The following is a 15021-nucleotide window of genomic DNA, read 5'->3' as shown; positions in this document are numbered from 1 at the left end:
GGGAGAGTCACTAATTTGTTCCGTGGTAATGAGAACGGCGACTGCTGGCCGCGGATCCATTGCACAAGCCCGCCCTCAGTTCTCTGGTCCCCGGCGCCAACTCGGACAGGCTGCTCATTTATTGCAACGGTCAAGGGCGGCTCGTGCCAGAGTAGCGCGCGCGCGCGCACGCACACACACGGGGAGGGGAGAAAGTTTTTTTTTTTTCCCTTCTCTTCTTCTTTTTTTCTTTTTTTTTTTTTTTTAAATGAAAGGCTAGACTCGCTGCTCCGCGGCCCAGGCGCTGCACGAGGGGTTCGCGCGGCAGACTCAGGGCAGTAGGACGTCCCCGGCTCGGCGCCCGCGTGGGATGCCGCAGCGCTGGCCGCGGGGCCCCCGAAGCAACTGCACGCCAGGCCGGCGACAATGGCAGAGCGCCCGCCGCGGCGCGCGCCCCCCGCCCGCACCCTTCTGCTGGCCCTGGCTGGGGCCCTGCTGGCGCCCCATGTGGCGCGAGGTAAGTCACCCGCTCAGGCGGCTGCCCGCGCGTCCCCTCTCCGCCACCTCGCGCCAATCTGGGGGTCTCCGCGTGCCACAGCCTCAGGGAGAGAAGACGCACCGGGGCGCATCCGAGGAATCCCGGGCTTCTGCTCCTAGTACTTAGACACCCGTCCCCCTGCCAGGTGCCCACTTGGGGGGCAGGGGGGAGCTGAGGTAGACACTTGGCTCTGGGCCTTGAAGCAGCTAGTGTCTGGATCAAAAGGCACAGCCTCCCCTCTCGGAGTGGCATTTGCTCCTAAGGCTCTCAGCGTCTTGACAGTTACACGTGTCGCCTGGGAGGGTGTGCGTGGGGGGTCATTTTACTGATCCGGTAGTGTAGTGAGTTCCTTTACCCAGCTTTGGAGTCAACTCCCCACAGGGTTTCTTTTCCATCCCTGCCCTGCCCGGACACAGCTGAGGGACGCGAGGTAGCTACGCAAATGAACCCCCACCCACCCACACACACACATGTGCCCGCAGCACGCTTTACTTTTTAGTTTTAATTGACTTCTTTGCTTACGTCAGCCCTTACCGATCTCAGCCTTCCCTCCCTGACTATTAGTAATGATCAAACTTTTAACAGAACTCTTTCTCCTCTGGCTCTGAAGAGCGAGAACCCACTTCAGAGTTAAACGAAAGTGCATATATTAAGCGCGTTTTTTACAGACTTGTGTTTTCCTGAGTTGAATCTTCTTAAAGCCCGGGCACCTGTGGATCCTGTTTGCATAATGAGAACTCACAGCAGGTGCCTTTTTAAAATTCGAGAGCTTCCCTAGTCACAAACGCGGCGTCTCCCTTCTGCCGGTAGGGGCGCTGTTCACCAATGAATGATTTGCCTTAGCCTCAACCGTACTTCTGTGATTCTATATGACAAACATTTAGTTTTCAGCAACCAGCCCTCCACCGTCAACTGTTTCCAACACGAAACATTTTTACTTCTTAATTGTCACTGTTACCCTCCACCCCTAGCGTGTCTTCCATAATGTGACCAAACCCTAGCTCCTGTAAATACCTACACAGCAATATAGACCAACTTGGCAAACTGGTGATTAAATAGATTGCACACACCAAGGGAGAAGTATCGATGAGAAAGGCAACAGCACTGGAAGACTATTTGGAGAACCCTGGGATTGGCCCATGAAAATTGCAGTGAAAGGTGTTTTTGACAGAGTTTTGTGCAAACGGATTCTCTTGAAGGTTTTACAGCAAATGTACTTTGAAACATGTAAACTAAGTTTCAAAGTATGCCTGAGGTGGTCTTGAACTTGGCACGTACTCCACACACATAAACAGAAGTCTGAGCACAGTTGATTTTTTTTAGAGGCAAATGTTTATTAAAATAAAGCTAATAGTGGGGAATTATTTCATGGGGGTGTGTGTTTATTACTTCATGCCTGCAGCTTTGGAGGACAGAGCCTCGGGGTCAGGGAGAACAGCTTCAGCACTGCAGTCAGGCCAACACACTTTTGGGGACTTAAATATCGTGGTTTAATATTTCAAGTTCATGGCGTGTTTGCACTTAAGAGTCTCAGGAGCACCTCTGAGTCCACGCCCCAAATCGTGTCACTGAGGATGTTTAAAATGCAAACATAGGAAGCATTTATTCGTGTTGGCAGAAGAGAGGAGTCATTACTTGTCCAGGGTTGAGCATATCCCGAGTTTGACCGTAGTCTTATTCATTACCCTGAGCTCCAGCACAGCTCAGCCCAGACACATCCAAACCAGAGTCCTGGACCCCAAGGACTCCAGTCCCAGCAATCTTCCCACTATAAGATGGATGGCTTCTTTGGATGCCTCCTGCTGATGCTGCATCCCCAAGTCTCCCTTTTACAACCTAAGCCATCACCCGCCAGTGTGTGTTGCCACCTCCCCAGCTCTGGCTGTCTTAGTGCACCTTCCCATCCAGCCTGCCGTCATCACGCCCCTCTGCAGAAGCTTACTTGTGTCACAGCAGATCTTGAGTCATATTCCTGATGTTCCTCTTGTCCTCACGCAGGGGTTCTCCGCAACAGTGTAGCCAGTGTTGTTAGAGTTCATCCTGAATCAGACCATGGACTTTCCCGTGACACCTTTCCTGGAACCCCCCCCCCCCCCCCCCCCCCCCCCGTTACTTTTGCCTTCATGTATCTATCTGAGAGTTTGTGTGTATGCAGGTGCATGTAGAGGACAGAAGACAATCTCCAGTGTCATTCCATGGGTACCATTCTCCTTTTTAAAAACAGTGTCTCTCACTGGCTGGAATGCATCAAAAAGATGTGACTGGCTGACCAGGAAGCCCTGGGATCTAACTATCTCTGCCTCTTTGCCACGGGACTGCAAGTGTGCACAGTCAAGCATGACTTTTTGTCCAAATTTTGGGGGTTTGAACTCAGGTCTTCATAATTGCACAGCAAACAACTTCCAGAGTGTGCTCTCTCCCCAGCCCCTGGAACTGGTTCTTCTTTAAGGATGTGATTCACCGACTGCTTCAGGGCTGTCTGTAGTCAAGACCCTGGAACCGTCTCTCCTTCCCATACTGTCTCACATCTTTTCTAAGCAAATGACTCTTCCTTCCTTCCTTCCTTCCTTTCTTCCTTCCTTCCTTCCTTCCTTCCCTCCCTCCCTCCCTCCCTCCCTACCTCCTTCCTTCCTTCCATCCTTCCTTCCTTCCTTCCTTTGTTTTTGTATTTTTGTGATGTGCTTGTTCCAGAAACTTCTGGGGTGTTTATTTGTATTTAGGTGATACGCTTTTTGAAAAGTATTTTCTGTGTGTGGGTGTTTTGCTTGCATGCGTCTCTGCACTATGTGCTTGTATGCTTTATTCCTGGGGAGGCCAGAAGAAGACACCAGATCCCCTGGAACTGGATTTTTACAGATGGTTGTGAGCTGCCATGTAGGTGCTAGGAATCAAACCTGAATCTACTGGAAGAGCAGCCAGTGCTCTTAACCGCTGAGCTATCTTTCCAGCCCAGGGTAGTTTCCTGATAACATGTGAATGTGTAAAGGCTGCTTTTGGTGGCAAAAAACAGAAAAACATGATCCAGCAATTTTTTCGTACGTGGAAAGCCACTATGAAGTAAAGCAGTGTAGGAGTGATTTTACATGTGTTGCAGGCCTGGGCTACAATCAGGGAGACTTCACAGCCTTTGTATCTGCTCTTCTTAGGTGTTGATCTTCGCTCTCACACTTATTGCCTTGTGGTCTCGTGCTGGGTGCTGTACCTCTTATTCTCATTGCTGCATTCTAGGCAGCAAAAGAGACAAAGAGCGAAGACCTTCAATCCCTTCTTTTTTTTTTTTTTTTTTTTCAGGAAAAGAATATCTTTATAAGCCTTTTGGCAGGCTCACAGACCTCATTGGCAGTTTATGACCGAGGACATAGTTAGCTGTAGAGGACTCTGGATGGGGCCAAGTGCCCAAGACTATGGGGGATGTGTACAAAGGTATCTCAAAAAAAAAAAAAAAAAAAAAAAAAAAAAAGCCAGAGTTCTACAAGAAAGCTTGTGTCTGCTGGGCCCTTCATAAACACACACATACATCACACACACACACACACACACACACACACACACACACACGAGTCTGTGTTTACATGTATAGTATTATCGCTGCACTTGACATACAAACATTTTGCCCCTTCCCTTGTCATTTGGCTGTATTTGGCTTCCATTCTTTCCTTGAGAAAAAAAAATTTTTTTTTGTAAAGAAATGAGGCTAAGTAATCTTAAAAAAAAAAAAAAAAAAAAAAGTTGAGCACATTTCTTACCCATAGAGATACTTTCCCTCCCTCCCTCCATCTTCTCTGACATTCACATGTTCATGCACATATACACACTTTTGTGCATATGAATATGACACAGTATATATTATATACGTGCGTACGCATGTATCTACATACGCATGCAAGGTATAGCCAACGCCTAGTCGTTCTTTTGTTGCATGTGTTCTGTATTCCATCCTTGATTGCTAGTTTGGTAGAAGTCATATGTCCTTGATTTTCACTAAAGAAATTTCTGTATTGTCTCTATGCCCATTACTGTTTGAGACCATGAGAAATTAATAGCATGTTCATTGTTCATGCCTGTTCATTGTTCATTTTTAAAATATATTTTCTTTCTGGAAGTTACTATCTTCTGCATTGTTTACATTTTTGTGTAAACGTGCTTTGTGATCACACTGGGAACTCAATGTAACGGCCGGTCAGACTGAGATGTCATGTGATGAGTTCTACTTTCTTGCATTATTTCTTCATCTTTCCTAGCTTTTTTTTTTTCTATTGGGAGTGGAGGGAGTAGTTCTTTATGTTTTCTGGCCCCTCTATTCAATCTAAAGATGTTTACTGCCATCTGTTTGACGTCCAAGAACTTTTCCTGCTGTATAAATTGCCTTCATTTCATTATAGAGGTCACATCTTCTAGTCACATATAGAGAATTTCTGTTAGCTCTGAACACATTACCTGTTGGTAGACACTCCTTGTTCACCTCAGGGTCACTGGGAATTTTGAGATTCTTTGTGCCTTTAGTAGAATCTCAGGCATTCTTCAAATATCCTATTTTCAGGTCACTGTTGCCACTTAATACTGAGATTCTGAGCTGATTGGAACTTCTATGTGCTTCCACAGATGGATTTACTGATGGGGGGAAAAGGCCACATTTTATTGGGAGGCCTCCATATATCATTGGTTCTGGCAAATGTGTTATTTTCCCTTGGGTTTGTCAGTCCATCGCCCCCCCCCCCCCCCCCGCCGCCACCACCACCAAGAAAAAAGAAACCCTTTGTCTCCTGGTGAAGGTTTTAGCCTAGCTACAGGATGGGGGAGTTCAACAGAACAGGGTTAAAGAAGATATTGTGTTCTCGTGTCGCTATTGTTTCTACTTAATGTTCCTGTTTTTAATTCAGTACGTTTGACCTTTCCTCCCTATGATCTGGCCTGGGTGGGAGTGGGCGTGTTCTTGAGCTCAGCAGTTCTGTGCTGCTGGGACTCCTGGATGCATTCTTGTGTCTTGGGTTTGGGAGGAAGGAAGCCACCATGGCAGCTTTGCAAGAAACTTGGAGCTTTGAATCCTCATTTCCCAGAACCATGGCTTTCATCTTCTTCAGGGATGGGTTTCTTTCTCTCCCTCTCCCCTCCCCTCCCCCTCCCTCCTTACCCTTCCTCTTCCCCCCCTCCCCCTTTCCTCCATCCCTCCCTCTCTTTCTCGTTCACTGTCCCTCTCCTCCTCTCTCTCTGGAATGGGACTGGGGATGTATAGTTATTTTTCTATTGCTGTGATGAAACTCCATGACCAAGGTAACATACAGAAGAAATAACTTATGGGAGCTTATAGTCACAGAGGGTTACCGTCTATAATAGTGGAGCAAAGGCGCCAGGTATGGTGGCGGAATCAGGACTCTGGGGCCTTATATCTTGAACTACAAGCCTGGAAAAGAGTCAGCAAACTAGAAATAGTGAGAACCTTTAAACTCTCAAATCCTACCCCCAGCAACATACATCCCCCAGCAAGGCCACACCTCCTAAGCCTAAAAACCAGTTTCACCAACTGGGGGCCAAGTGCCCAAGACTATGGGGGACGGTTTCCATTCAACTCACCACAGGGCAGGGCCCAGGGCAGCACACCCTTATCCCTGAGCTGTGCCCATCGCTGCACATCTCACAAAGCTTCGCTGCCTCCTTACTCTTGTTAATCTTTGGTTCCTATGGTTGTTGTTGTTGCTGTTGTTATAATAAGCAGTGTTTTGTTGTAATTTCAAGAAGGGGCATGGGGAAGCATGATGCTGCCATGCCCAACTGGAAGCCAGCCACGCCTTATTACCACAGTTGACATTTTCTTTCTCCCACTGTCATTTGGTTCCTTCTCTTCCTTCCTTGTGGAAACAAACATTAAATCCATTTCAAAGTGTTTTGAAACTTTCTTTTCAAAATTCTATGAAAACTCAAAGTCAACATATACCTAATTAGACAAATGTTGCTGCAGCTGTGGAAATGGTACACGCACACACACGCACACACACATACACACACATATTTTCAAGGACGAAGCACCATCATTTAAAGAAGCTAAACGGATTTCTTCCTGTCCTAGATGGTGCTGTAATGAGCTCATTAAGTTGCCAAAAAAACCCTTTTTGTATCAGTGTATTCTAGGAGCCCTTTAAAGTCTATTGTTCCTGCTATTTCTCTGATTTCCAAAGATAGGATTGAGAAACATTTCTGAATATATACATGAGCATGAGCACACGGGCAACCCCACAACCCACAGCCTGCACCCCACACAACCCTACAATCCACAGCCTGTACCCCACACAACCCCACAACCCACAGCCTGCACCCCACACAACCCTACAATCCACAGCCTGTACCCCACACAACCCCATAGCCCACAGCCTGCACCCCACACAACCCCACAGCCCACAGCCTATACCCCACACAACCCTACAACCTACGGCCTGCACCCCACACAACCCCATAGCCCACAGCCTGCACCCCACACAACCCCACAACCCACAGCCTGCACCCCACACAACCCTACAATCCACAGCCTGTACCCCACACAACCCCATAGCCCACAGCCTGCACCCCACACAACCCCACAGCCCACAGCCTATACCCCACACAACCCTACAACCTACGGCCTGCACCCCACACAACCCCACAACCCACAGCCTGTACCCCGCACAATCCCACAACCCACAGCCTGTACCCCACACAACCCCACAACCTACAGCCTGTACCCCCCACACCCCTACAGCCTGCACCCCACACAACCCCACAGCCCACAGCCTATACCCCACACAACCCTACAACCTACGGCCTGCATGCCACACAACCCCACAATCCACAGCCTGCACCCCACACAACCCCACAACCCACAGCCTGCACCCCACACAACCCCACAGCCTATACCCCACACAACCCCACAGCCCACAGCCTATACCCCACACAACCCTACAACCGACGGCCTGCATCACACACAACCCCACAGCCCACAGCCTGTACTCCACACAACCCCACAGCCTGCATGCCACACAACCCCACAATCCACACCCTGCACCCCACACAACCCCACAACCCACAGTCTGCACCCCGCACAACAAGCTTAGACAACTCTGGACATCAGGACTAAGAAGTAAGGTGTACATAATCTAAACAGAAAGTTTTGGGGAGCTCTTTCTGTATCCCATGTAACTGTCTCATTATATATGAAAAGTCAGTATTTTACCAATCTTAGAGTCTCCACATCAGCATGTAGATACTGAAAGCCACTGAGCACACTGCAGCCAGGCACTGCAGTGCTAGGGAGAGAATCCTGCAGTTTGTCCTGTTGCTGCCCTTTTCCCACAGTAGAGGACATCAGGGCTTTAGATGGCGTCTGGAGACGACAGATGCAAGGTCATCTCCATGCTAGCTCATGAGGAAAAGTAGGCCATACCCCAGCCTTGGTAAACATGCTGAAATCTGTGTACTCTATCTTTGGCATAATACAATGCTCATGGCAGTTGGAAATCCATCTGATTTTAAACTGTATTGGTAATGCAGGTCAGATACACTGCTTTCCAATTCAAATGTGTGCTCTGGTCTTGTGCTTTTGGACAGACTGCTGTTTCAACCTTCCTACTTTCTGCAACTAATTTTTCATCCTGTTTCCTTGGACTTTATTTAATGCCCAATATACCTTGCCTTCAATTGACAGATGAGGAGGAGAGGCGGAATAATTCAGCCTCATATTGATAATTTTTTTTTTATCCTTTAAGCTTTTATTTCATCCCAAGGCTATACATTAACAGCTCAGCTTCCTGGCGACCATCTTAAAAATTGGGCAGCCTCCTTGGATACCTGGACCTTCTGCCTGCTCCCTACTTATGCTTTGGTCTTCATAGTCCTTTCCACAGCCTTCTACGGATGCTGGTGTCCCTGGGCATGCCTCCCTGCACAGAGTGTGTAAGCACCAACATGGATTTGTACCCCAAACTTTCTTATATCACTTGACATTCAAGCCAGGAGAGGATTTAAGCATTTTTTTTCGTGTGTGTGTGTGTGTGTGTGTGTGTGTGTGTGTGTGTGTGTGTGTGTTAGAGGGGAGCTGTCTGTGTTTACTTGAATTTGGATGTGATCTGAGAACCTGATTTTACTTGTTTGGTTTGGTTGGGATCCTTACTATTCAGGTAACATTCTTGGAGTTTACATCAAGATTTTAAAGAAATAAATACCTTATTACATGACTCTGTATAGTTGTGTGGGAGCATGCAGGGCACATACATATGAACTCAGGTACCCTCTGAGGCCAGAAGAGAGTATCAGATCCTCTGGAGCTGTAGTTACAGGCAATGTGGGTGCCGGGAACAGTACGCAGGCCCCCTGCTTTTAAATACTGAGCCACCTCCTGAGCCAGTCTGCGATTTATAGGGGTCTTGTTCTCTGGTTAATGGAGCAATTTATACTCCTGAAATCAATTTATACTCCTGAAATGAGATATAACAAGTGTGCTAGTGTCTCTTCTTGACATCATGACAAAATGCTTGAGAGGAGCAACCTGAAGGAGGAGAGGCTTGTTCAGCTCATAGCTCAAAGAGAACATCACACAGGAAGGCGTGGTAGCAGGGGTATGGAAATCAGAGTCAGGTTGACCTGTGACCCTTGAAGTTCATCCCTCCACCCCTGCCTGCCAGTTAGGACCTTATACCAAAGGCTCTGCCCCTCCCCAGGCTTCAGGAGCCCAAGTGTTCAAACACATGAGCCTTGGGGGATGGGGGTGTTCTCCATTCAGACCACAGTACCAGGTAAACATCTCAAACAAAAATAGTTTTTCCCCAGTAAATTTCAGTATAATTTGGTATAGTAAGGCAACGGTTATTGAAAAAGAATTTAAGGTTGGGAAAAGAACCCAGAATAAGTCTCATATCTGTATTCTTTACCTGCTAGATTTTATTATAGATGAGTTGGAAGGTCTAAAATGTTCTTTTTTTTTTTTGCAAATACACACCTGTTTTCCACCTTACCTCCCAACCTTCTTCCTCTCTGAGTCCTTGATGAGTCTTTAATATACCTGTCTTTAATCAGCCTGTGATGTTGTTTTTAGATTTACATGTTAGGCTAACAAATTACAAATTACAACATTTGCAACTTTCAGAGTTTTGTTTTTGTTTGTTGTTGTTGTTTTTTTTAAGTGAATGTGTCTTTAAGATTTATTCACTCTGGCATTTGTACTTGGTTCATTCCTTTTAATTGAATGACTAAGCTTTATAATGTGCTCTCCTCTGTTGACAAATACCTGTTTTCTCCAGCTTTTTTAGATCACAGTGGTGCGTCCTCATCCTGGCTCTTTATGTGTGAGCGTGAGCTCTGGGGGACCTATTATGAGTGAATTGCTGAGTTGTATAGTACATTCATTTTCCACTTTAATATACTTTGTTAAATTGCTTTTCAAATTGGCTCCACAAAGGGAAAAAATTCCTACTTGGAGAGTTTTGATTACACAAAATTAGGCATATTTGCTATTTTCTAGCTTTTGCATTTTGACAAGCTAGATGTGAAATATTTTCATCATTTAACTGACATTTCCAGCACCATAAGATAGTCTCAGACTAGTTTTGTTTATACATTTTTTTCTGACTAGGCTATTGTTATCATCTTTTTTATTTTCCCATATTCTTTATTTTTCCTCATTCATATTGCATAGCAAGCACAGTTTCAGGAAATTTAAGAAATGGCCTGAAAACAAACTAAAGCAAAAATTATGCACAATTCTTATATCCATCCCCAAAACCATCACTGTTCCAACATTTTATGTGTTTTTATTGCAGAATGGGAGAATTGGAGTCATATTGTACATAATATTTTTTAGTTTGCTTTCTTTTCTTCCTTTCTTCCTTTTTTTGGGGTGCAGGGGAGTGAGGGGTGACTAATGAGTTTTTACTGATGTCACTAACAGTAACAAAGGGGTTACTTGCCAGAGCATGGGTGACTCAAAAAAGCAGCAGCATCACTGAAGAGCCCACCCACCCCATCAGCCCAGACCTGCAGCTCAATGGTCTCTAGCCTCTTAGAGCTAAATTTCCTTTCTGGGCTCGCCTCGGACTCCTTTCCTGGTTGTCTATTCTTGCCACAAAGCTGAGGAGGGGCTTCTGAGAAGTCCTGAATTTCTGCTTTCCCAGAGTCTTGACCTTTCACTTACTTCCTGAGTCCCAGGAGCCCCACTTCCTCCTGAAAGGGATAATTTGGTCCAGAGGTCGCTACTCTGCAAACCTACTCCTTCCCCAGCACTAAACATTCTTTGCGTTCTTTTTATTTTCAAATGATATTATTCTTGAGAATGTCATATACTTTGACCATATTCATCTCCCTCTCTTAGTTTCTCCCAGATCCATCCCTACTTACCCAACTTAGAGCTTTCCTCCTCCTCCTCCTCCACACCTGCGCTAGTGTGTGTGTATGCATGTAACTTTTGGGAGTCCTCCTCTTCTACTGTGGGATCATGGGATCAAACTCAGGTTGTTGAGCTTTCAGGGACAGTGCCTTTACCCACTGAACCATCTCACTAACCCTGTTATCAATTTTTAAACATTTTCTCCTTTTCTGAATTCCAAAAGAGATTTTTAAATGATAATTTCTCCTAAATGTTAACTTTTACTATCGACTGAAATGTACTTTCTATTCATTATATGAGACCAGTACCCATATTTGTGTATATCCAAACAACCTGTTATCACACTAACGGTTGCTGACTCTGCTTCCTATTCTGGTCAACACAGAGAGGTGTGGAGGATTTTCACCCATGGTTTCCAGGGAGGTCTGAAGTGCTTAGTGGCTGTGATGGAGATCCTGAAAGATGCATTTAGGGAGGAGACTATCGGAAGTACAGGGATACTGTGCTGAACTCAGCTAGCTAAGGCTTGCCCTGAAAATGCCACATCACAGTATACCGCTAAGGGATGGGAGGACCGAGATAAAAGGAGCCCAAACCTCAGATCAAATTGAATGCTTTTTTTTATATTCTTGAGAATTTTATACATGTATACAATAATATACCGTCACACTCCCCCATTTTCTCCTCCAACTCTTCTTCAAAACATCTCCTTCCCAACTTGATCTCTTTTGTTTTTGTTGATAACTCACTAAGGCCGGTTAGTGCTGCCTGGTTGTGCATAGGTGAGGGACTGTCCCCTGGAGCATGGGAATCCTACCAGTGGCTAGATCTTAAAAAAAAAAAAAAAAGAGTGACCCTCAATCCCCTCGAAGCTATGGGGTCATCTGCCCCATCTGCTCTGGAACTTTGGCTGGCTTTGTGCAGGTGAGCACAGCAGCTACGAGCCCGTGAGTGCAGGAGCCATCCAGGTCAGGTCCAGAACACAGCGTTTCACATCCTCTTCCCACCCTCCAGCCCTGACATTCTTCTGCCTCCTGTTCCATTCAGACGGGGCTTCTAATCCATTTCTTCCTTGGACTTCTCTATGAAGTGGTGTCTACCTCTGCCCATGTTCAGAGGGTGCCATGAGGTAGTGTGAAGTGCCCAGTCCACACTAAGATCTTAATCTCCAGCACTATCCCCTTTCCTTTCAAAATATCTTAATTGTTCATGAAGCTCTAGTGTTTTTATATGAATAGGAAAATCTTCCTGTAGGGTTTATATAACATCCCATGCTGAGGTCTCAGTTAATTTGGCAGAGAATGAGCATCCTCTGACCTCAAGGCTGCTGTCATAAATATAGGCATTTCTACGCCCCCGTACTCTCTACTGGTATGCAGGATGCTCTTTAAATGACTTCCTCCCCAGAGTCCTTGCGTAGGTCTGCAGAAGCTCTGCCTAGATGCTCTGCACACTTTTAGTAGTTATTATTTTAGATCTTTACATCTTTTTTAAAAAGAGATTTATTTTTAGTTTTTATTTATGAGTCTGTGAACGTGTCTGCCACATGAGTGCAGGGTACCCATAGAGGGCAGAAGGGGCCTTTGGATCCATGGAGCGGGAGTTGTGATCTGCCTGAGGTAGGTGCTGGGAACCAAACTTCCATCTTCTGGAAGAGCAGCAACCACTCTTAAACGATGAGGCACCTCTCTAGCCTCTGGCTGTTTAGTATGGAAAAAATAGATACACAGGAGTAGACCTCTAGGAATACCCTGTGTCTACTACTCAGCTTCTACAAATACCAGCTCTGGCTGTTCTTGTTTTACATATGGATGGATGTACTTTTTTTTTTTTTTTTGGTTTTTGGTTTTTTTCGAGACAGGGTGTCTCTGTGTAGCCTTGGCCATCCTGGACTCATTTTGTAGACCAGGCTGGCCTCGAACTCACAGCGATCCGCCTGCCTCTGCCTCCCAAGTGCTGTGATTAAAGGCATGCGCCACCACACCCGGCTGGATGGATATACTTTTGTTGTTGTTCTAACGGATGCTTCCTGTAACTTATTGTTGGGGTATTGGTTTTGAACTCAGTGACCTGGCTTAATGTTTATTAACACTAGTAGAATGTGTCTTTATTCTGTAGAAATCCTCTGAGAATTATCATAATTCTTCATGTTATTCCCCTTTTTCCTCTCATGGGTCAGCACCTCTACTGCAGGGTAAATAGAAGCAGGCAGCATACCTGCCTCCTCGCCCCCTTCCTATTATCTCAATTTAACTAAAAATAACTTTAGCTTTTGCCCTTTAGATGTGTTTCTTTTTGTTTTTTTCCTTTTTATACTGTCTCCCGTGCTATGGCTAAAGGACTATTTACACTTTAGAGATCTGTGAGTTGAGATGTTCTAAGTCCATTCTCTCTCCACACTTTCCACTGCTACCATTTGGTTTTTCACATTTGCGGCTCACTAACAGAGTCTGGAGAGAACTCGCTCCTCTTAGACAGTGGTACCGCTAGGCATGAGTAGATGCTCCCACAAATATATCACTGTTGTCTGGTAATTCAGTTCTGCTCATTTGAAACATATGTTGTTGTCATCAATCACCATTGTTAATAGAGTATATGGAGTCTTCTAAGACAGCGGTTCTCAGCCTTCCGAATGTGTGACCCTTTGACCCAGTTCTTCATGTTGTGGTGACCCCCGCCAACCATAAACTTACTTTCCTTACTACTTAATAACTAGAATTTTGCTACTATTATGAATCTCATAATGTAAATATCTGATATGCAGACTGTCTGGTATGCAACCCCTCTGAAAGGGTCATGTGACCCACAGGTCGGTTACCACTGTTCCAAGAGAGTCACCCTGTGAGGTGTTTCCGGAGAGGGTTAAGTGAGGAGGAGAGACTCACTGAAGTGGATGGTACCATCGCACAGGTTTAACCATGAGGACCAGGGTTAAATAAAAGAGAGAAAAGCAGAAAGCCAGCTGAGCACCAGGATTCATCCCTCTCAGCTTCCTGGGATGTGAGTGGCCCCTCACAACCTGGGCTCCTCCACCACCATGCCTCCTCTGACTCGGCAAGCTGTGAGCCACAGTGACCATCCCTCCCCTAAGTTGCTCTTGCTGGGTATTTGGTCACAGAAACAAGGAGAGTAACTAGTGCATCCATCAAACATTGCTGGGGCGGGTGGTCGGGGGAGCTGTAGAGGTGCCATAGCCCTTAAGAGCACTTGCTGTTCATGCTGAAGACCCAGGATCAAATCCCAGCACCCATGTCAGGCAGCTCACCATCACCTGTGACTCCAGTTCTAGGGGATCCGATGCTCTTTTCTGGCCTACAAAGGCACCTGCTTTCATGTGGTGCACACATACACAAACACTAAATGAGTCTTTAAAGTAATAACAATGCAGTGGGGTCATAGGGAACTCTGGTCTGGTTTTGTCGGGCCAGGCATAGTCTGGGTCATCTAATATATCTGAATCCCTACGTCCCTATGCACATCCTGCCTGCAGACTTCTCTGCTGCTGGGCTCAGCTTGCTCCTTGTTAAAGCTGTCTTCCACTGAAAATCTCTGGTGAATAAACTGTACTCGCTGTTCCCAAAGATACCTATTGTAACTCTCTCATGGGTTTACCTCCGTAAATGTAGAATTTTAGATGGACAGTTGTTTCCCCTCAAGCAGAAAGAGGCCCCTGGTGTAACCCAGACTTCCTTGAGATGGCTGTGGTCCCTTGAGGGTAATAGTTGGACCTAAATCTGTCTTTTTCTCTAGATATGGTAGGCTATGATTATTGTCTGTATTTTCATATGTGTGTGCACATGCTTCTATAGTATTGCTGCCATTTTATATAAGTTTATTTTTGTATATGTTTGAAATTGAATACTTTTTATTTATTAAATATATCTGGCTTTGTGTCATTACCACTCCCACCATCTTTCTCCTCTTCCTCTTCTTCTTCGCTTTCTTTTTCTCCACCTATTTTTCTTCCTCCTCATTTGTATTTTTGTGGTGCTTGGGATTGAGCCTAGTGCCTAAAACACACTCCCAAATGCACTACCTCTTAACTGTATCCCAAGCCATCTTTGTTTTACTGTTAATTCTGAGACTGAGTCTCATTAAGTTGCTCACTCTTGAGTTCATAAACCTGACCTTGGACTCACTCCATAGCCCAGACAGATAC

General features: G+C 45.7%; 1 protein-coding gene across 1 annotated transcript in view; it reads left to right on the top strand.

Moving 5' to 3' along the window:
• Positions 1-239: 239 nt before the first annotated feature.
• Positions 240-15021, top strand: part of Adam12 (ADAM metallopeptidase domain 12) — a 328346-nt gene continuing 313564 nt past the window's right edge. Inside the window, exon 1 of the mRNA XM_051145478.1 lies at positions 240-496. Coding sequence (XP_051001435.1) covers positions 406-496 — 91 coding nt within the window. The 5' untranslated portion in view covers positions 240-405. The remainder of the gene's footprint in view (positions 497-15021) is intronic.

The sequence above is a fragment of the Acomys russatus genome, chromosome 5, assembly GCF_903995435.1.
Source record: "Acomys russatus chromosome 5, mAcoRus1.1, whole genome shotgun sequence".
NCBI classification, from domain to species: Eukaryota; Metazoa; Chordata; class Mammalia; order Rodentia; family Muridae; genus Acomys; species Acomys russatus.
This window is presented reverse-complemented; position numbering and strand designations above follow the sequence as displayed.